Source organism: Doryrhamphus excisus, chromosome 12, assembly GCF_030265055.1.
Source record: "Doryrhamphus excisus isolate RoL2022-K1 chromosome 12, RoL_Dexc_1.0, whole genome shotgun sequence".
NCBI classification, from domain to species: domain Eukaryota; kingdom Metazoa; phylum Chordata; class Actinopteri; order Syngnathiformes; family Syngnathidae; genus Doryrhamphus; species Doryrhamphus excisus.
The window spans coordinates 7,763,077-7,786,859 of NC_080477.1; the positions used below are offsets into that span (position 1 = coordinate 7,763,077).

A 23,783-nucleotide genomic window follows, 5' to 3' on the forward strand; every position below is an offset into this window, starting at 1 on the left:
CATACAGTACATCATGTATACATGCAATGTTACATTTATGATAATATATAATACTGCACGGTGGTCGAGTGGTTAGCGCGCAGACCTCACAGCTAGGAGACCCGAGTTCAATCCCATCTCTGTGTGGAATTTGCATGTTCTCCCCATGCATGCGTGGGTTTTTTTCCGGGTACTCCGGTTTCCTCCCACATTCCAAAAACATGCTCGGTTAATTGGTGACTCCAAATTGTCCTTAGTTATGAATGTGAGTGTGAATGGTTGTTTGTCTATATGTGCCCTGTGATTGGCTGGCGACCAGTCCAGGGTGTATCCCGCCTGTGTGTCCCGATATGTGCACACATGGTTGTTGTTGTTTTTTTTTTTTTTTTTAGCTTTTTTCTCTTTTTATAGCACAAAATTCCACAAAAAGTGCAGTTTTCCTTTAACATTTTAATAACAAAATTCCAGTTATCGACACTGTCATCACTTCCAAGCTCCGACTGTTAGCCCCCACCTCTATAATATACCACAGTGACGACAGTTGAGTGTACACCGTGCAGTCACCTAGCAGCCGTCATGTTGTGTGATCCTTACAGGCCTGTGCAACCCTTGCATCACATTGTTTTCATCAGAGGCTCCTTGGCATGTAGCATGGCTGGTGACTCAGAGTAGAGCATTTGTTTAGGAGACCACTTATTATTGTGACACTCTGCCAGATGATGACTCTCCTGAGTTTACGGGAGGAACTCATGGCTTTCGGAAACTGAACGTGGACACTGGGAGTCCATACTGTCTGTAAAACAGGAAACAGGAAACTACCCCCCAATTCACTTCCTGATTGGCTGAACTAGACTACAGAAGAATTGTGTTTTTTCCTGCATGGCATCAAGCTAATACATAGCAGATGTGGTGGGACACAGACAAGGACAGAGGTGGTGTCTCACACATAAGAGCGGACTGCACTTCGTCTGTCAGTGCTGCGACAGGCAGCCAAATTCTCAGTGGCGCAGCTGGAGGCGGAACTTGGCACTAATTACCAACAACACATGTGCATTTCTCTTTTACTGTTGAAACGCAATTTGATAAACAAGTAACATGCACTGAAAAAGACACAGGAAACATTCATTCATTCATTTTTATACCGCTTATCCTCACGGGGGTGCTGGAGCCTATCCCAGCTGTCTTCAGACGAGAGGCGGGGTACACCCTGGACTGGTCGCCAGCCAATCACAGGGCACATATAGACAAACAACCATTCACACTCACATTCATACATACGGACAATTTGGAGTCGCCAATTAACCTAGCATGTTTTTGGAATGTGGGAGGAAACCCACGCATGCACGGGGAGAACATACAAACTCCACACAGAGATGGCCGAGGGTGGAATTGAACCCTGGTCTCCTAGCTGTGAGGTCTGCACGCTAACCACTCGACCACAGTGCAACAGTAAATATGAAATTAATATGTAGTACCCGGAGAAAACCCACACGTGCACGGGGAGAACATGCAAACTCCTCAGAGAGATGGCCGAGGGTGGAATCGAACTCGGATCTCCTAGTTGTGTGGCCTGCGCGCTAACCAATTTTTCAGAAAACAGAAACAACCTGAAATGCATATAAATAAATATATTATGATAACAAATATAAATGATGAATGAAATTGAGGAATGAAAATCTAACATTCCTTTTACTTTAATTGAAGACATGATTCTTGACATGACTATTTCTATGATTTCTGGATTAATGGAATCACAAAAGGCATTGCGGAATTGGCCAATAGGAATTGTTCCACGCTTAACTGTAATTGACATGCCGTGAATGAAACGCTGTCATCGTGAGGAGAAGGAACGTTTGCATCACAAACATTAACCTGCCCCCTTCAGAACTAAAAATGTCGAAACGGTGGCCTGGCACACCAGAGAAAGTTTTCAAAAGAAAAGAAACTTTTAAACGCCTTTCTTATGGATCGTGAATGCAGGCCAGTTGGATTAGCTTAGTTTAGTAGAGCATGCTGGTGCAGGTGTATGTGCGCAACACAGGTTGTATGAGTGTCTTTATCGCTTGTTAATATAAGCAAGCATCTTACAAACGCCACCTTCCTGTTTTGCCATGAATTATTTATTGAATTCAAAAGTGTTTCTCAAGAACCCACATGAGCTCCATGCAAAGGGAACACCAATTTGTCAAAAAAAAAAGGCCAGAAATGTCACTTGAAAGTTTTGAGCGTATAAAAATAACCTGGAATAAGTTCAGATTGTACTACATGATGATACCCAACAGTGTATATTCCCAAATTGCACAGTATCGCCGTCATAATAACGTTTATGACACCAACTTCATTCAAAACAGAAATGCTTACATTCAAACAACAACACAACAACCTGCAGAAATTTCAACTATGACATAATAACAACATACCAGAGACACGTAAATCCCCTGCACCACAAAAACCAGTTTTAGTTGGCAACCTGTACCAAATGTAAACAGAATGATAGAAGAGATGCAAATGTACATACAATACACTGTATGACCAGATGCACACTCAGAAGAAAGTACATTATTATACTGTATGGATTATGCCAAATTGGGATTTCAAGAAATGGAAACGAAAAGGCTGCGTTTAGCAAGACAAACATGATACCGCACCTCAACAACAAAGAACCGACACAATACAGCAAGTTTTCCCAGACAACACAGCCGAAGACGAAGAGTCAGCGGAGTGAAGCGGAAAGAAAATTTGCCTCGCGACATCACAAAGGTGCATCGCATCACAGTCAATTTCTTATTTGTTTACATGCCTACCGGATATTTTAAGTTTAGGTGCCGTTTGTTTTTATTTGAAATATTTATTTCATATTTACTGTTGCACGGTGGTTGAGTGGTTAGCGCGCAGACCTCACTGCTAGGAGACCAGGGTTCAATTCCACCCTCGGCCATCTCTGTGTGGAGTTTGTATGTTCTCCCCGTGCATGCGTGGGTTTTCTCCGGGTACTCCGGTTTCCTCCCACATTCCAAAAACATGCTAGGTTAATTGGTGACTCCAAATTGTCCATAGGTATGAATGTGAGTGTGAATGGTTGTTTGTCTATATGTGCCCTGTGATTGACTGGTGACCAGTCCAGGGTGTACCCCGCCTCTCGACAGCTGGGATAGGCTCCAGCACCCCCGCGACCCTCGTGAAATGAATGAATGAATGAATGTTGCACTAAAGTCCAAAGAATTAATTTTATTTATTACTTGATTGTTCAAGCTACCTCACAATGCTCCACTAAAGTGTTAAATGTTAAATGTCCTATAGAGCAGCCACACACAATAACCCGCACAAAAAACTTTTTTAGATTTTTCAGAATCTGCACCTATTCCAGCTGTATTTCCTTTGATTTGTTCTTCCTGCCAAAACGGTCTATTTTAATTTATTCCACCCATGGCCCGCCTCCGTGCATGCCCACTCCGCTGCGATTGGTCACACGCCCAACGTGCTTGAACCATGTAAGGAATTCTGTCCCTCTGTGACATCACAAAGGATGAGTTTTACCACGCCTTTTGAAACTGAACGTTTTGAGCCATCCTGAACTTCTAATTACGGATTCTTACATATGTTTATTTTGTGTTAGAAAAGCAAATTACCTTTGTGAGCACAAAAGCTCAAAAGCAACATTTATTTTGTAGTCCTTAAGTAACGAGTTCAAAGCAGCATTTTGTTGTTTTGATTTTATGGTATCGTTACAGCTCAAATGCGATTTGAGATATTTTGGAAACACACAGAAGACAGTGAAACAGACAGTGGAACTACTAGATGAGAGTCTGAACTAAGAAACCAGGTCCCAGCTTGGTCACTATAATGGGCTTGAGTCCAGTTGAGAAAAGTGGGTTTGTATTGACAAAATCCGGTTCATTCTTTCTCGCCATCAGGAAGAGGTTCTCAACCCCCGTGTCATGATTGAATAAGAATGCCAGCAATCAATATATATATATATATATATATATATTTTTTTTTTAAATTAGAGTTCTACTATGTTTGTGCATGCTTTTTGCCTTGTCCTAGAAGGCCTGCTGTCTGGGAAGTACTGTATTTTGCTGTAAACATTTGTGTTGACTGTGCAGACAGTGTTTCGGTTCAGGCAGCTTTAGCCTGGTGGAATAATCCGGGTCGGGCAGAGTCGCACTCCCAGTGTAATCTACCCGCAATGAGAAAACAGTACTTGGAATAGTGAGGATTGGCCACAGTGGGCCCTGCATGCAGGTTCAGAAGGGGTAAATAAAGGGTTAACTGCTCCCTCATGTTGCCCTTCATATGCCCTGTGGAGATGTTATCTCTCTCTGGGATGACCTCTACCTGCTGACAGTGTCATAACAAGCATGAAGACCTCGCTCTGTGAATAATGTGTATTACCTCGGCGTGAGTAAGTGTCTTTGCGCATTCTGATTAAATCAGGTTTTGCAACAATGTCATTCTCCTATGCAACAGCTTGCCACATAGAACGCAGTCTCCCTTTCCTGTGCTTTTGCAAACGATTACATATCTGTTTGCACTTGTGTCTGTTGAGCCTGTTTCTCAGCCTCCGAGGACAAGTCCTGATTCTCAGCGTTGGTTTTAAAGACCAAAATACAGCTGCAAAACATACATTTGGATACCATCACATCCTCATGTCCCAACACTTACAGCACACTGAGGGAACTTACACAACATCTTTTCACATGGTTGTTTTGGAGCTCATGTTTGTGGTCGGATATTTTAGTTTCACTCAAGTTTTCCATTAAGACTTAACAGATCGGTGTGAACATTAGCTGTCGGCAGCACAAGACAGGTCTGAGTTTGATCAGTAACTCAATACTGTTTTTTTTTTCTCAGGGACTTTACAGTATTGTGCTGCATGACCAATCGTTAACTGTAAATACCCTTCTTTTCATGTATTTATTCAGTCATATATGGCTTGTAGCATTTGTATAAAAAGGGCCAGGAAAGAAAGCATGTATTTCAGACTTGGGTAACGGCTTACCAGCTTATTTCAGATCAATTTAGTTCCTTCCTAGATTAAAATGACAATGCAGTTATGGACAATGGATGTGGTTTTTCTGAGTATGTACTAAGGATCGACCGCCGATATTTGCGTTCTTTATTTGAATCGGTATCAGCCGATTCGCACGTGGGTTCGGCGATATATTTTTTCACGCATGATTTACAGACAGGCATCCACTAGGACCCTGCAACACACGCAGTCGCGGCATCCCGCCACCGCACCATAACAAGGGTACGATTTCAACTTTGAATTAGCCTTAAGGGTGATAGAAAAAAATCAGTATCGGACGGAAAAAAACCATATCGGTCGATCCCTTGTATGTACATACACCATTTAAGTCCGTTGCCTACAAAATCTGTGTTTTTTAAAATTAAATTATAAATTTAGATGAGGATACTTACCAGTCACAAGTTCGATTCCACCCTCGGCCATCTTTGTGTGGAGTTTGCATGTTCTCCCTGTGCATGTGTGGGTTTTCATGTTAGGTTAATTGCCGACTCCAAATTGTCCATAGGTATGATTGTGAGTGTGAATGGTTGTTTGTCTATATGTGGCCTGTGATTGGCTGGCGACCAGTCCAGGGTGTAGCCCACCTCTCCCCCGAAGACAGCTGGGATAGGCTCCAGCATACCCTCGACCCTCGTGAGGATAAGCGGTATAGAAAATGAATGAATGGATGAATAATTCAGTGCAGCTTGTTGGCCCCAAATTGATTTCCCATTAAAAAGAGTCTTTCTCTGTTTGATGCTTATCACAGCATAGGGATGTAATAATGTGAAAATTTAATATCACAATCACTCCGACCAAAATTATCTTTATTAATACGATGACTAAATATACATTACAATAAAGGCTTCTTCTCCTCAGGCTTCTTTTGGACCTTTTTATTTGTGTTTCAGCTAATTTACAGATATATCTAGATTTTGACAGACAATTTCAGGTTGTTTTCTTTTGTTGTTATTTACCACAATAGTAATCACTCCTCCACAGTTACATTTATGCTGCACACAAGCACATGCATAGTGTTTGTGTGTGTAGGTTGGTGGAATTGTGCACGTGCACAACGTATTCAACTGTATTGCAATCACTCCTCCACAATTCAGTGTGTCTTATACATTCATTAAGTTTTGGTGCTACTTGTTCACACTCGCTTTTGGTCTGTACCACACCGTTATTCCTTCCTATCACCTACAGCGTCCAATACAGATACATACACATATGTCATGAAAATTATGCAAATAAGACCATGAGCCAAACACCACAAATATATTCCAGTCCTGTGGGGACCACTACAGTTACAAAGTTTCATAATTGAAAGTTCCCATTCTGTCTGGGTCTTTTTTTCATTTTTTTGTTACAAATCATTCCATCTATGTTTTATAGCAAAGCATTAAGTGTTTCTGCCAATGGAAATCCATTTTTATTATGATTGATTATGGGACCATTCATTTTTGCTGCAGTCACAATAGGCAGTTTGTACTGGGCAACTTCTGACTTAATGAATGTAGCAAAATGCCAATGCCTGCTCATCATTCGTCCCTTTAAGGTAGAGACCTATTAATGTACCAATGTTTATTGTTGTAACTAAGAGGTGTGCAGTGCAGTTGCATTTTTTGCATTCCGTTGTTTTGGAATGAACCTCACATTAAACCACATTAAAACGTGCTGGAGTGTATGGCATTTTAAATGATAGTCACACCATAATGTTGTCATTGTTGTGTTTTTTCTGTTTTTGCTTTGATTCTTTGTTTGAAGTATGTAGTTGTTTACCTGTCAGGGAGGCGTCTAACAAAAGAGAGCATCAAGTTGCATGAAGGGAAATGTCGCATTAGCCAACGAACCAGTTAGTCACTCTTTGATTTAATCGGAGTGGATGTCTCTTTAAGACCTGACTTAGGGACCTGAATGCTGTTAATGAGTGTCGCTTTTATTGTTTGACATTTTGTAGAGAAATAAGTCAATTGTTAACAGAAAAAAAGTTATCATGAAAATAATTGTTGTGCTGCAGCACAGGCTGTGATGTGCAAGCGTGTGTGTCAATAATATTGGAGTTCTTGCTCTGACGATGGCGTTAATTATCAAAGGAACTGAATATTAACAGGTATATTTATTGCACGTTTCTGGCATTTTTTCCGTTCTTGTGGTGTGCACACACATGCACACACATGCACACACACACACACAGGATTGTAACTGGGGTGTTCTCTGCTTTCAAGCTACATCTTGGATCCAGTAGAAATTCCTTTCTCCTCATCTCATTTCCTCTTGTAGCATTCTCCAGTGCTAACCGCTCTGCAGTTTTCTTTCTGGCCGACCCTGCACTCTCTCTCTCTCTGTTTCACAGTTTTCATCCTGTCTCACCCCTGATTGAGTCCTCTGCTTGTATTTTCCTGTCACACCCCCTCCTATTTCTTTCATTTAAACGGTGTCTTCCAGGCCTGTTTGGTAGTATGAACAGAAAACATGCATGCATGCGTGTCCTCGAATGTGTCCGTGTCGCCAGACATTAGAATAACACCTTGCTTCGCTGCATTGTACACGCAACAATGGGGGGAGGTTGAGGAACAAAGCAATGCATTTAAGTGCAGACATTGCTTCAATCACTTGCGCTTCCTCCTGTCTTGCTTCCGTCTTCACCTCCTGCTCTCTGCAGGAACGAGACAGGGTGACCTGTCCATGTGTCCTCATTTTACTTTCTTTGGGGTAGTTCTGTTTGTCTTTTTTTTTGATGTGTCATTGTCATGTTTTGTATGCATGTTTCAGTCAAACACTCCAAGAGTGGCTCCTCAGCAACTGTGTGTTTTGTTCACATACTAGGGCACCATATTCTCTAAGGACAGCTGCAGTGATGGGCTTTGGATGATGAAAGGAGAAGGCTGTTGTTTTTTTCTGCTTGTTTTGAATATTGCACAGAGAGAAAATGAAATCTTAACCCCCCCAGAGAAAGAAAAAAAAGGGAGGGCTGGAAGGGAATGCAACCAGAAATAGAAGAAAAAATGATTTCGAAAAGGAAAATGGAAGCGATGGCCCAACATAAAAAGTGAAATAATGAAGACGTTAGGATAGCAAAAAGAGGTTTGAAGGCAGCTCCAGTTTTTCTGTAAGGAAGTCCTCTCTTGTGACAGCTGCTTATGGATTTGTGGAGTCCGGAGCTTTCCTCACCACTGATAGATATGACAGATAGATATAGTAGATTCCCACTTTTTCCCAGAAAGTACTGGGATCAACAGAAAATGGTGAAAAACCTTGAGTAATTGATAAACATGTCCAGAAAAAGTCTATTTTGCTTGCTTGATGTAGACCAGGGGTCTCAAACACGCGGCCCGCGGGCCAAATGTGGCCCGCAGGACACTAGTTTGAGGCCCCCGCATTGATATGAAAGTTTAATGTTAGTGGGGCCCGCGCAAGTTTGATATGGATGCTGGATGGCAGGGGTCTCAAACACGTGGCCTGCGGGCCCGCAGGACACTAGTTTGAGGCCCCCGCCTTGATATGAAAGTTTAATGTTAGTGCGGCCCGTGCAAGTTCGATATGGATGCTGTATGGTATCATGTACCCAGAAAAAATTATTACATTTGATTAATGTTCATGTTAAAGGTTAAATAACTGTTAATAGTTATCCTCCCGATCCGTGTGGAAGTGGTACGTTTTTGGCTATTTAAGTTTAAAGGAAATAACTTGAAGGCTACCGTTTAGCTCGCTAGCTCTCTAGTTTGCGAGTTAGCATGTGTCTCAAAACCCTGCAGTTGCGCAATATGTTGTAAATAAAACAAGTATAAATGTGACTATAGTCGTGTTTTGTCATGTCTACAGGGCTCTAATAATGCTTTGTTCATTTTAATCTGAAAAAATAATTTGTCTACCCACCAACTATATGTGGTTTCTTAAGTTTTTATTATTTGCCGTTTTATTATTATTGTTATATTTATTTATTTATTTATTACTGATTGATTGATTTTCTTTATTCTTGATTTGTTTATTTATTTTTCATCTTATTTTGTGTAGAAAAATAAAAAGTAAGATATTTGAGAACAGTGGAATGTTTTATCAGAGCTTTTCTTGTAGAAAATCGAAACCAAAGCAAAGTTTATTCATTTTTCTGTTTTTAATAAATGCGTTTTTTTGGTTTTTTTTTTTTAAAACCTGATGCGGCCCAGTTTCACCCAGACCCTAGCTCCAGTGGCCCCCAAGTAAATTGAGTTTGAGACCCCTGATGTAGACGTTCTTCCATTTCAGAGCAATAAAAGTGTACAGGTACTCACCACTAATGAATGATAATGTAATATGATCGATGAACATGGAATTGTAAGTCTTATAATATAAATGATGATGCACTCACTTTTGTGATTTTGATTTTGCTTACAAAGATAACCTGAAATCCAATCAAGGGGACTTTCAGTTTTGAATAACAGGAAAATAAATATTGAAAGGGATTCGGAGCAGCAAATGAGGATTACTGCTGAGCGAGAGACTGAATGTGATAGAATAAATAAGCAAAATGAAGCACAAGGATGGCACTGGAGTGGTTAGATCTAATAACAGAAATACTGTACATTGGAGACAACCACGGCTTGCATCATCAATTTGCTGTCAGTGAATGTTGGGTAGAAACAAATTTAGACAGCACAGCGTGAGTCACGTTTTAGCGCTCAGGTGTCTCATTCAGTCGTGAATGAGCGCTGTTGTTAACTGTGATGTATGAATCAGCCTCCAGAGTATCACACATAATAACCCTCGCTTGCATTCTGACAGACTCCCTTGAGGGCACTTCATCACCCATTTGTCCCAGTGTGGTTTTTATATTTGTCTTCCGTGGTGTATCAGGAAACAAACGTCGAGATGCATCATCAGAGTGGATAGTTTTTTTGGGATGTGGTACAGGTTACAGAAAACGTGGACATCAGTATGCTAGAGACTACACATCATGCAAATTAGTACAGACTATATGGATACATGATATGCCAATATTTTTTCCACAAGTTGACTTTATACAAAAGCCCAAGCCAAATATGTGTGCATTTTCTTAAAATGTAAAGAATCTTCTGAACCGGTGCTCACTTCCAAACCTCATTATCTGAAACTTCGGCATAGTTAAACTCGATAATAAAACATTCTGACAACATTTATAGGTCAGAAAAGTGGAAAAAAGCATAATAGGACCCTTTAATTTCAATAGGCGATTATCCCTGAAGAGGCCACAGTGAGTCATTATGGCAAAAAAGGCGGTGCCAGGGAAAATAGGACAACACACAGGCCCTTAGGCTATCTGAACTCTAGTTGTGAGTGGAGGCAGTGGTCCAACCCAGTCACTGTGCAAAGCAATTTATTACAGTGGAACCTTGGTTTTCATGATTAATCCATTCCAAAGGGTCGAGTGAAACCTGAGACAATATTTCCCATGGGAAACAATTTAAAACCAATTTTTCAGTTTGAGACACAAAACATTTTTAACACAAAATATGGAAAAATTATAGTTTTATATGCAGAAAAAGATGCGAAAAGCATATAAATTACAAATTAAAAAGATAAACTTGAATTTGACATCAGTTTTACGTTTATTGAAGACAAAAACTGATGAGCATCGAGGGAGAAAGGAGACACAAAGTTACACCCATAAGGATAATCATAAAGAGATGATCAAAGGAATCTGTCTATATTGTCCCAACTCTAAAAGAACCACTATCCATCCTTCACAGAGTCATCAATACATGGCTGGGGGCACTCCATTCCTAGTTAGGACCAGGACAAGTTTTTCAGACGCAAGATTTGGCCATATCATAACTGAGACAGATTTTTGGCAATAATTTTATTTTGTAAAACAAATCTTACAAAGAACATGATGCATGAAAACCGAGTTTCCATTGCCAGCCAGTTGCAGGGCACGTATAGACAAACAACCATTCACACTTATGGACAATTTAGAGTCGCCATGTTAGGTTAATTGGCTAATCACTAGGCCACGGTCCATGTTAAAGTTTAATAACAACAAATACGAGCCTTCAAATGACCATTCTTGAACTACCATCAAAAAGTTTATTCTCAGATGAGCTAATCTGATGAGCTGTTGCTGTTTGTGATACAAAAACAAACACACAATTGTCAGTCCACACTCATATCAACAGTCCTGGGTCTTGTGGTTCAAATGTTGGTAACATCTGGCACTAACAGTTTGTTGGTTTTCTATTTTGATCTCTTTGTGGGCAATTGCTGTGACCAACAAATCATCCTGGGAAATATCTTCAACTGTGGCACATTTTTTACCAATCGTGTAATTGCATCGTAATACTTCATGACCTGCGTGAGTAGTCACCTCAACCTCGCGATGACACCGGTCACCCGTTTCGCAATAAATTATATACATTGAAATATACGTCAAGAAAAATGGGTTTTGCTGTTATTAAAATTGGTTTCACAGATCCCCTGCGGAAATGCAGTTGCAAGGGAAAAATTGATTAAACGTCTCTTGTATTCATGCATTGATAAAAGGGTATCATAAATCACATCCTTTCAAAGAGGCTGTTTGCAGTTTTACAGCCAGTCATACAAGGTCAAATGCCATCTCTTGACCCCCTCCCCCCGTCACAAGAACTGAAACATTCATTCATTTTTTTACCGCTTTCCTCACGAGGGTCGCGGAGGGTGCTGGAGCCTATCCCAGCTGTCTTCGAGCAAGCCAATCGCCAACCAATCATAGGGCACATATAGACAAACAACCATTCACACTCACATTCATACCTATGGACAATTTGGAGTCGCCAATTAACCTAGCATGTTTTTGGAAAACCCACGCATGCACGGGGAGAACATGCAAACTCCACACAGAGATAGCTGAGGGTGGAATTGAACCCTGGTCTCCTAGCTGTGTGGTCTGCGCGCTAACCACTTGTCCACCGTGCAGCCCAGAACTGAAACATTCATTCATTCATTAATTTTCTACCGCTTTTTCCTCACGAGGGTCGCGGAGGGTGCTGGAGCCTATCCCAGCTGTCTTTCGAGCGAGAGGCGGGGTACACCCTGTACTGGTCGCCAGCCAATCACAGGGCACATATAGACAAACAACCATTCACACTCACATTCATACCTATGGACAATTTGGAGTTGCCAATTAACCGAGCATGTTTTTGGAATGTGGGAGGAAACATGCAAACTCCACACAGAGATGGCAGAGGGTGGAATTGAACCCTGGTCTCCTAGCTGTGAGGTCCGCGCGCAAACCACTTTTTCCGCCGTGCAGCCCAGAACTGAAACAGTATAGTGTATTATATCTGTGCTTATAATGAACAGTAATGTGCAGATAGATTACAGGTTCCTTTATATTAATTTTGAACAAAGCACATATGTGCTGTTATTATGAAGATGTAATTTAGTCTAAGATGGAAATATTGGTGAAAGACCGCAGCTATATAAGCACGGCATGTTGAGCCAACACAAGTGTAAGTGGGTCCCCTGGGTAAAGACAAACACAATGAGGAAGTGACTTACATTTGACTTACTGTTGCCTCAGGAAGGAGAATACTGTATATTGCTCCTGAGGGACGAGGACACCATCTTTGTTTGTGTGTTTATATGCATGTGTGTGTCAATGTGGGTGGTTGGACCACATTCTTGTGAAAGGGAGTGCTATCTGTCACAAGTATTTTTACGTACAAACTGAGCTTCAGCAGGAGTCAGGAAGTGTCCCACAGAGTTCCTTTCATTCACAGATCCGACAACACACATTCATAAATTATATCAAATTACATTTCAATGCACATTTTGCATGTGTGTGTATCTGAGAGCATGGTATAAGTTGTGTTTAAAATTAGGCACACTGGGACGAGTAAGCTTATTACACATACGTCATGTGTGTTTCAATTAAAGGTGTACACACTTACATAAGAACATTTTTTTTATAGCTGTCGCTGTTCTTTAACAAACAATCACTTTTAGTGTTGTGCCTGAGTAAACACATTGTTACTGCTTACCACAGTGTTCCTGAATAATAAGCCACGTTTCTTCTCTCTGCAGGGGAAGCAAAAAACATCCCTCCATACCCGGGGCCAAATAGGATGAGGGACTGTTACTGTACTGTCAACCTGGATCAAGAAGAGGTCTTCAGAACTAAGATCATTGAGAAGTCACTCTGGTATGGCCGCTAATCTTCCTTTATTTTCCTGTTCTTTGTAGTCTGACATGCCGCTGTAATAATTATTCACGCTACACAACGTTCAGCAACCGATGTGACAACTTTGTCATTCTTTAACACTAAGATACCACAAGATACCATGTGTTGCGTACTATTGCAATCAGTTGTTTTTGTTCATGGCACTAGTATTGGTTTACTGTCCACTGAAAATGACTCATCACATGGCCATTATTGTCTAAATAGGAATTTTCATTTCTAAGGGTTTGCATGGAATTAGCTGGTACAAATGCAACGATGACTTTTATTGTATCTATTTGCAACATAAGGTGGCCAGAAATATTTCAGTATTGAACAAAGCAAAATTTCAAAAATCAATCAGAAATCACTCCACACTACTTATTGTGTGGAAATATGGGGTAATAACTATAAAAGCAATCTTCACTCGCTAAATGTACTGCAAAAAAGGTCAGTAAGGATAATTCATAATGCCGCCTACAGAGAACATACTAACTCCTTATTTCTAAAATCACAAATACTTAAATTTGCTGATATAGTTAATTTCCAAACAGCTAAAATAATGCATAAGGCTAAAAACAACCTAAAAATGTCATCCAATACTTCTCTACAAGAGAGGAGAAATATGATCTCAGGGAAGAAGTACATTTGAAACACTTATATTCTAGGACTACGTTAAAAAGCCATAGCATTTCAGTATGTGGAATCAAACTATGGAATGGATTGAGTAAGGACCTCAAACAATGCACAACGATGAGCCAATTCAAGAAACAATACAAGCAGTTGATGTTTGCTAAATACAAGGATGAAGAGTCTTGAACCAGTCATGAGGTGCTATATATATCACTATATTGACACTTACTATGGTACACATTATGTCATTGGATGGTCATATCACTTTGTACTTCGGTACGAGGCGCATTTAAAAAAAAAAACAAACAAACAAACAAACAAAAAAACCCTTAAACTGTATTATAGAAAGCAGGAAGTGAACAAATGTAACAGTTACTGATTGTAAAAGTACCAGATGGAGGGGTAGGATTTAATAAGCTTTGCTTCTTCCTACTCCTTTTGGACATGTGGAACTGTGAACTGATTATGTGATGCACTCAATTGTAATCTGATGCATGTTCAAATGAAATAAAACCATTACCATTGCTATTACCATGTATTGTTGCTGTAATTCCCCACATAGATCAACATATCAACATATGAATCCCATGCCCAATAGGATTAAGACAGTGATAGATGAGAGTGGTGCTCACACTAATGACACAATTTGGACATGTTCACCATAATGTGTTCTCACTTGTGTTACCAGATATTATAGCAACCAATAGCTGTAATGACTTAGAGTATTTTCAAAGCAAAATAAATAGATAAATCCACTTTTGTACCCTGACTACTCCAAGTGCTATATATTCCAAATTGTTTATCGGGTAAAATTTGTTGCATGTTCTTCCACAAGAGGCAATTCAATTAGTTATTTGAAGATCCTTCTCTTGTATAATTTCTGTAAATGCATTACTGAGTGAAAGAGGCCAGTAATTGTTAAAAAGACCCTGCAGGCGCAACTCATGGGATTCTCATTGCCAGAATTTCCACGGTGTTCATTTTGAGGTGCCTTGCAGCCAACCAGTGGCCACAAATAGCACTATTGTTGTCAAACATGCTGTGATGTCTCATTGATTCATGGAAGCATGTAAATAATCCAACATCTGTGGGAAAAGATCTTCTTTTGCTTTTTCTCCTTTCACAATGCTTGCATTTAAGTTGTTGTTTTTATTAGTTGACTGGATGCAGAAGACCTTAGATCAGGGGTCTCAAACACGCGGCCCGCGGGCCAAATGTGGCCTGCAGGACACTAGTTTGAGGCCTTGATATGAAAGTTTAATGTTAGTGCGGTTTGATATGGATGCTGTATGGTATCATGTACCCAGAAAAAATGATTACGTTTGATTAATGTTCATGTTAAAGGTTAAATAACTGTTAATAGTTATCCTCCCTATCCTTTTCTTGTAGAAAATTGGAACCAAGGTGAAGTTTTTTAAATTTTTTGTTTTTTAATAAATGTGTTTTTTTGGAAAACCTGATGCGGCCCAGTCTCACCCAGACCCGAGCTCCAGTGGCCCCCAAGTAATTTGAGTTTGAGACCTCTGCCTTAGATCTTCAATCAGAGCAAGAATTAGTTTTTTGAATATTGCCATTTATTTTTCAACAAATGAAAGTAATACGTTTATATTGATTTAAATGATCTCAATTAATATTGTTTGATTACCACAACATCTCACGTTGTGTTGTCATCTAAGTAGTTTTGTTACTTTTGATGCAATAAAAAACATTCACATTTATTTTTTTCAATTAAAGCAGATTTAAACAATATTTTTCCCTTGTGAAGTCTTTCAAGTTTTGTTGTCGCAAGCAAGTTCAGCCATGTTTCTCCCATATTGAATGCAGCAATTAAAATTTAACATGCAAAAACTAATTTAACATGTTCAGACACATTTTTCACTGTCGGATGCCGTCACAACAGGTTGTAATTTGTGGTGCTTATGTAGGATCCCATTACATGTTGTTCCATTGTACTGTAACTTTACCTCCTTTCAGATGTTAAGATCTGCTTTTTTTTGCTTTGGCGTTGTAGATCTTTGTTTAGCCATGAGCTATTCCCCCCATATCACATTTATGTTTTTTTTTTTTTACTGGTGTCTCCTTTCTCCAACAGTCCCTTCTACGGAGAGGACTACTACTGTGAGATCCCACGTAGCTTCCGACATCTCTCATTCTATATCTTCGACAGGGACGTCTTCAGGAGGGATTCAAGTATTGGTGGGTAAAAAAAAAAAGTGGCATTTTTTGCTCAGCTTACATGTTACAGATTTTCTGGACTTTGTATTAGTTTTGAAAAAGAAATCATGTTATTTTAATATTATAAAACATTTTGTAGGTTATAGATTGATATCAAACTTTGTCTCAGGTTTGTGTTTGTCAAGTGGAACATAACATAACCCCTGTTGTCCCTGAGCACCGGAATAACCGTTTACATAATTACACACCTCAACCAAGCCATTTTTCCTCTCCTCTGACTGACTGTTTGAGATGTCTATCATAGCTACCTGCTGAGTCAGTGGGAATTTGGTTGCGGGAATGTGTGGCGGATATTCATGACAAACCATCAAAAATATTGATGCCGCCTTGGAGTGGCATGAGCGCACTTCGTTAGATAAAGACTGATTACACGAAAACCACAGAAATAAGTATTTGTGATATAATGAGTTTATTTTGACAATTTGAATTTGAATCTAAACAACATTGTTATTGAAGTGAAGTTAGTATAATTTGTCATTATATTGAGTATTCGTCAATTTACCAAAGTTGGGCCACCCAGAGTGATTCTCTTTATAACATAACCGCTTTTTCCTCACGAGGGTCACGGGGGGTGCTGGAGCCTATCCCAGCTGTCCTTGGGCGAGAGGCGGGGTACACCCTGGACTGGTCGCCAGCCAATCACAGGGCACATATAGACAAACAACCATTCACACTCACATTCATACCTATGGGCAATTTGGAGTGGCCAATTAACCTAGCATGTTTTTGGAATGTGGGAGGAAACCCCAGAGAAAACCCACGCATGCACGGGGAGAACATGCAAACTCCACACAGGGCCGAGGGTGGAATTGAACCCTGGTCTCCTAGCTGTGAGGTCTGCGCACTAACCACTAGATCGCCGTGCCGCCCCTCCTTATAACAATTAAGTAATAATTGTGTTCTCACAAATAACGCTAAACTCATCACCCAGCAACTTAACACTCAAAAGGTAGCTATGAAATACAATACGCGCTTACAATTTAAAAATGCCATTGGTGCCTTCCAGGGCGCCTCAGTGATGTCAGCCTCCCACATTATGCCACATGCCTACCACAAAAATATAAAAATGTATTTTAGGTTCATATTTTTGAGAGTGAGCCGCTGATGATGTCATAGATGGGCTACGTAACTGACTTCTAGAACCTGTTTCCATGTAGTGGCAAGCTTATAGTACACGAACGAGGATTTTTAGTGGCAGGCCACCACAGATAAATGAATGTATGGGAAACATGTGACTAAACATTGTTATTGTAACGACTGAAGTGAAGTTAGTATAATTTGTCATTATATTGAGTATTCGTCAGTTTACCAAAGTAGTGATTCTCTTTATAACAATTAAGTAATAATTGTGTTCTCACAAATAACGCTAAACTCATCACTCAGCAACTTAACACTCAAAAGGTAGCTATGAAATACAATACACACTTAAAATTTAAAAATGCCATTGGTGCCTTCCAGGGCGCCTCAGTGATGTCAGCCTCCCACATCAATGCTACATGCCTACCACAAAAATATAAAAATGTGTTTTTAGGTTCATATTTTTGAGAGTCGGCCGCTGATGATGTCATAGATGGGCTACGTAACTGACTTCTAGAACCTGTTTCCATGTAGTGGCAAGCTTATAGTACACAAACGAGGATTTTTAGTGGCAGGCCACCACAGATAAATGAATGTATGGGAAACATGTGACTAAATGATTGATTAAAATTAAATGTAGAACTATTTAATTGCTCTACAAACCTCTATTTAGCACTATTTTCTTTTTGCAACATTAGTTTGAGGTTTGTGTCACATGCTTCACACTTGACTCACAATGTAGAAAGACTGTAGATTGGCTGGACCTGAGCAGACATGTTTGACACCCCAGCATTAGGCCTTTTTTTTGTTTCCCTTTGTTTCCGTTTTGAGCTAATTTATCGTTTTGATGCCATGTGCCATGTGTGCAGGCAAGGTTGCAGTGAAGAAAGAGGACCTGCAGAAATATCACGGGAAAGACACCTGGTTCCAGCTCCAACCTGTCAGCGCTGACTCAGAAGTGCAGGTTAGTACACACAAAGAGAATTACATTACAGTACAGCTCTCACACTCTCTTCTCCTGTTGTTCTCCTGTTCTTTTCCGCTACTCGAACTTTCCCTCATGCTTGGCCCAAAGTGTGCGGGAAGGAGAATTATAACAGACTGGACGCATGCTTCTTTGTGTTGCAGCGGCATGCCACCAGTGTTGGAAGATGAGCTTCCTGTTACTGTGACTCATTATTGAGCAAACAAACAGTCTGAGGCAAGACTGACCTTCAGGGTTCAACTTTACTGTCATTTTTAATCTGTACTTTTCATGCAAAATGTATTAGCTACATCCATTATCACATACAGATAAATTAAACATGAAAAGGTCTATCTCAAGGTTGTGTAGCTCGTTAATATTCTTATAAATTAGAAAATCCATTTGAATATGTATGTTTTAGATCAGCTGTGTCAGATGAAATTGCACAGGTGGCCACAACTCAAGGCCTACTTTGGGTTGTGGGCCGAACTAGCCATTACCCCGCGCGCCCATGGACATTTTGTTTTGCATTGGAGTGGATTTTTTTTGTGTCCATTCATGCCTGCTTGAAATGAATCTGGCACCCTTATTAAGTTTGTTACAGTAAACCTCGGATATATCGGACTCGGATATATCGGAAATTCGCTCACAACGGACAGATAAAAAAGAACCGATTTTTCTGTAATGCATTTCCAATAAAAATTCATTGCATATATCGGATTTTTTATAACGGATTTCGCCTATTTCGGACAAAATCTCCAGTCCCGTTCCAATGCATTTCCATTAAATTTCCCTCGCATATATTGGATGGCCGCATCGTGGCGCTCCGATTCGCCGAATCGTGACAGGCCGCTATACGACGTCATTTGCAGCGTTTGCAGCGTTTGCAGCGTTGCCTGCGCGTCCAGGTACATTGGAAACATAGTCAAGGAAGTGCCTTTTTATAACGGATAAAATCCGATTTACGCATATACCGGATATAAATCCGATATATGCGTAAAACGGACATTTTCCGGTATACGCATATAACGGATTTCACTTATATCGGACAAAACAGTGGGAACAATTGAATCCGATATATCCGAGGTTTACTGTATATGCTTTAGATCAGCTGTGTCAGATGCAATCGCACAGGTGGCCACAACTCAAGGCCTACTTTAGGTTGTGGGCCGAACTAGCCATTACACCGCACGCCCATGGACATTTTGCTTTGGATTGGGGTGGATTTTTTTTGTGTCCATTCATGCCTGCTTGAAATAAATCTGGCACCCTTATTAAGTTTGTTATATACGATATTTATTTTAAATCAAATGCCAGTTTGGATCATCCATCACAATAATATTGATCTATATGGAATAATAAATCTTTCAGCTTTTTTTGGCTTTCTTGCAACACTTATACCAAAAAATGCCTTGTTTTCAGTGGAGCTCAGTTCAGAGGGCATTATTAACTTTTTATGTGTGTTTTATTCTTTTAGTTTTTCTTGGGTTTTTGTGTCTTTTTTTGTGCAACATTCATTACAAACATGGACTGGCCCCAACAAGGGCTATTAAGAGACCGGTGATACATCAGTGATTTCTAATGACATGGAAATTGCTTGTTTGGTTAATTATTATTAGGATTATTAGGATTTTTGGCCTCGGTGAAGGTTTTAGCTCTACTTCCTGAAGTTGTTTTGCAGAATTTAGCTTCCCATGGTTGATCTCTACACTTGTCCCACAAGCCTTACTGTCCTGCTATTCACTATTCAGGCGTCTGGCTCACCCACACAGATGCATGCACAGTCAGGAGGACACACACACAGGCGTGTAGTTCCGCACAGATGCGCTCACACAGTGGTCTGAAACACAGTGAATGGTAACATCTGCAGACAGATGGGTGTGTGTCGCCCTGGAGCGGCATACTGAAACAGAGACACATTCATGTGAGGAGGAAGGGAGCGGAAGGATGTGTGACAGAATGGGAGTTATAGACAGAAAGCAAGTGAGATGGATCAAATGAAGTCGGAAGATAGTGTCTCTCTCTCTTCTCTTTTCAATAGAGGATGCATTGTTGGCATCCGTGTGCACATGTTGGAATCACCGAGATAGAGTGTGACGCCTGCGAGTTTGCATACTGATGCTGTTAATTAATGGAGCTTTTCTAGACAGCTGAACCACTACACTGTCATTATGTCATTAATCCAATCACTTCAGAGAGAAAATAACCCGGCGTGATGTTTTGGATCTTAACTATTTCCTCTCTGTTTACCACTTTCCATGTTTACTGCAATTGATTCAAGACGGAAGACTGTGTGTTATATGCTTGGAATGAGCCTATTTAACGACAATAATACCCATAAATCTCACATGTGGTGTATGAAACCATATGGATACAACTGGAGTTCCTGATTTGTTACCATCCGTAAGCGGTCTTTTGGGTCTCTTGAGCAAAGCAGTTGGACGGGATACTTGTACTCAGTGTTCTGTTTTCAAACTAAGCAAATGATTACATGACTCCTTATAAATGTATAATACCTCATTTAACTACACTGAACCGGATTATCAATTGAGAATAGACTATTGTTGCATTTTTTTAGGCAACTTTGAAAAGCAATTACATTTCAGTCATTCAGTCACAACAGTCATTTTTTGTTGAAAATTTTTTGTACATCCAATATCGCACTTAGCAACTTAGTTATGGCATCATATCGTATTTAGTGAAATCAAATGCCGAAAGCTGCGAGTACCAGCAATTTGATAAAGATGAGAACCACTTTTGAATTCCATCTTGACACAGATGTATGGAAAGTCCACAATTGCAATAAGTTCTGTCCATTCATAATTTCTGATCATTTCGCATTGTATTCTGCATGCAAAACTATATTTTTTCTATATAAAATGTATTTTTGTTTATATTTTGAGGGAATTTTGGAATGGATTAATTGGATTGCCCGTCATTCCTATGGAAACAATTGCTTCAATTTTTGTACGTTTTGGTTTTTGGACTAATTATGAACAAATTAATGATAAAAAAACGAGGTTCCATTGTCCCCTATATTTTTCCTTTCTTGTGTCAGTCTAGATTTGCACAGAAGATGGAGGATTAAAGCCAAGAGGAATTGTTTGTTTGCTTATTTCCTCAAGCGTGGCGAGGGTGCTGGAGCCTATCCCAGCTGTCTTTGGCCGAGAGGTGGGGTACACCCTGGACTGGTCGCCAGCCAATCACAGGGCACATATAGACAAACAACCATTCACACTCACATTCATACCTATGGACAATTTGGAGTCGCCAATTAACCTAGCATGTTTTTGGAATGTGGGAGGAAACCGGAGTACCCGGAGAAAACCCGGGTAACATGCAAACTCCACACAGAGATGGCCGAGGGTGGAATTGAACCCTGGTCTCCTAGCTGTGAGGTCTGCGCACTAACCACTTGTCCGCCGTGCTGCCCTATTTCCTCAAGCTTTCATTGAAAATAAACTGGTACATAGCTGATATTATAACAATTATAAGTATGTTTATCTATGTTTTGCAGGGAAAAGTGCACTTGGAGCTCCGTCTTAGTGAAGTCATCACAGACAGTGGAGTCATCAACCACAAACTAGCCACACGGTAAGGCTCAGCGTATGCTTTATGTTGTTATTACAGCCACAAAGTCAGCGGTATTGTTAGTTTAGTTTATTGCATGACTTTGCAGAAACAAATGCGATATCGTCCACTTCCACCGAGTTGTGTAGAGGACTGGTAAATGTCTCTAGCGCTGATTCAGGAGATACTGCGAATATACCATCAAAGGTTCTCCTATTTGGCGATATTGAGCAGGAATGCTGTTGGAAAACAAGTAAGATGCGAGGATTAGCCTGCTGCTGTGTTTAATGTAACTGCTAGGAAAAGATGATGTGTCCCACGAGGTGGCGTACGTGGTGCATGACACGCATAGTGGCCTCTGATGCGCAGTCCAGTCCTGCGCGTTTAAAGGCAATGGGAGGCGTTCATTTGATTGGTTAAGATTACACTGTGTTACACCATCTTACAACTTGCCACTTATATTGAGTATTCGTCAATTTACCAAAGTTGGGTCACCCCAATTGTGTTCTCACAAATAACGCTAAATTCATCACCCAGCAACTTAACACTCAAAAGGTAGCTATGTAACACAATACACCAATACATGCTTAAAATTTTTAAATGCCGCATTGTCTACGAAATTGAGTCACAATGGAACCCCTCTTCATGATGGAAATGGTGCAGTCCTGTTCATCTAATCCCAATAAAAGCTCAAACTTGGCAAAGGTTCACACGCGACCAGTCTAAGTCATTTTACTTTAATTTACTTTAAAGGATCTGGTATTGATGAGAAAAGACAGACTGTCAACCTGCAGGATGTGAATTCTGTAATTCACATCCACAGTTTTGTAACTCGTCAACATTGCAAGGCAAGACTTCCCACCACTTCCTGTCAGCTGCTGTCACCTGTGGTTTCGCTTGAGGACAGCCATCTCCCGACTTTGTTCCACAGTCTATTAGCTAATGGATGGATTGGCATGAAAAGTAGTCTACTCGTGCCACACTGCCATGCATCCTGCTGAATCCTTTGCTTTTCATCTCGCTTCCTCTGGTAAACATTGTTGTGGAAGTTTTGACCACAGTAATTTCCTTTGTGCGGAAGCCTCACAGGGACAATGTGTGACTTTCTATACGATTGCTGATGTTGTGACTGATGCATTTGTGCACTATTCCAAAGTGCTCAGCTACCTTTTTGTTCTTGCAGGTGCTTTATGGCGTGAGAGCTGTGAGTTTGTGTGGCATGAACTTATGGATCTACTTGTTATATTCACCAAAGCTAAAGAACAATGCAGGACGTTTTTTGGTTGTGTTATGTGTGCGTGTGTTATGTTGGTATGTGTCATTGGAATTGTCTAACAGAGGCCTTGGCCAGTAGCACTCATCATATTGTAAATAAACTGAAAATTAGTGTTAGCTTGTTAGCCTGGAAATGAATATATGCAATATATTATTAAGCAATATGTTTTAACAAGGACACTAAAACGCAGGATGCAGGACTACAGCAGGATTACAGCAGCACGGAAAAGTATAGTCAAACGTACATGAAATTTTTAACTTTTTTGAGTGTTTAAGTAAGAGAAAAATGTTAGAAAAAGTTATTGCCTGTCTGAGAGAAGTGTGTAAAATATATTCCACTCTAGTTCATTCAGTCAGGAGAAGCCAAGTTTACAAACACATTACCTAATTTGGATTATTAATATCTATTAGGCTTGATCGTTGTGTGTGCAAGTGTAGTTTTCTATTTCCTCCTCTGGGTCAGATCTAAAGATCATCCGGCATGGCATTGTGTCTAAGGTGCTTAAAGGGAAACAGGAGGGAGGAACAGGCAGACAGAGCTGAGGACAATCAGGTCTTACATTCATGTTTCCTACTCATTCAAAGAAAACTCTCCACTGCAGGCTTGTAGCTTGTCCGTTACCACTCTTGTTTAGTTAGTTAGTTTTGTGCACTTTTTCAACTGTATTTATTCCTTAATAATTCAACCTTCTTAAATCATATAATGAAATTATCAATCCATCAGTCTTCTATCCTCTTATGCGAGGTTGGGTCGTGGTTGCAGCAGCCAAAGTTGGGAAGCCCATACCTCCTTCTCCTCGGCCACTTTGTCCACCTCCCCAGGAAGGTGTCCAGGAGGCATCCTGACTAGATGCACCTCACCTGGCTCCTCTCAATTTGAAAGAGCA

At 40.3% G+C, this 23,783-nt stretch overlaps 1 protein-coding gene across 2 annotated transcripts in view; it reads left to right on the top strand.

Annotated features, from left to right (window-relative positions):
- rasa3 (RAS p21 protein activator 3) overlaps positions 1 to 23,783 on the top strand; it is a 44,727-nt gene that overhangs the window by 1,707 nt on the left and 19,237 nt on the right. For both annotated transcript variants that reach the window (XM_058089016.1, XM_058089018.1), the window contains exons 2-5: positions 13,010 to 13,127; positions 15,868 to 15,971; positions 17,957 to 18,051; positions 21,569 to 21,645. In XM_058089016.1, the coding sequence (XP_057944999.1) occupies positions 13,010 to 13,127; positions 15,868 to 15,971; positions 17,957 to 18,051; positions 21,569 to 21,645 (394 nt within the window). The remainder of the gene's footprint in view (positions 1 to 13,009; positions 13,128 to 15,867; positions 15,972 to 17,956; positions 18,052 to 21,568; positions 21,646 to 23,783) is intronic.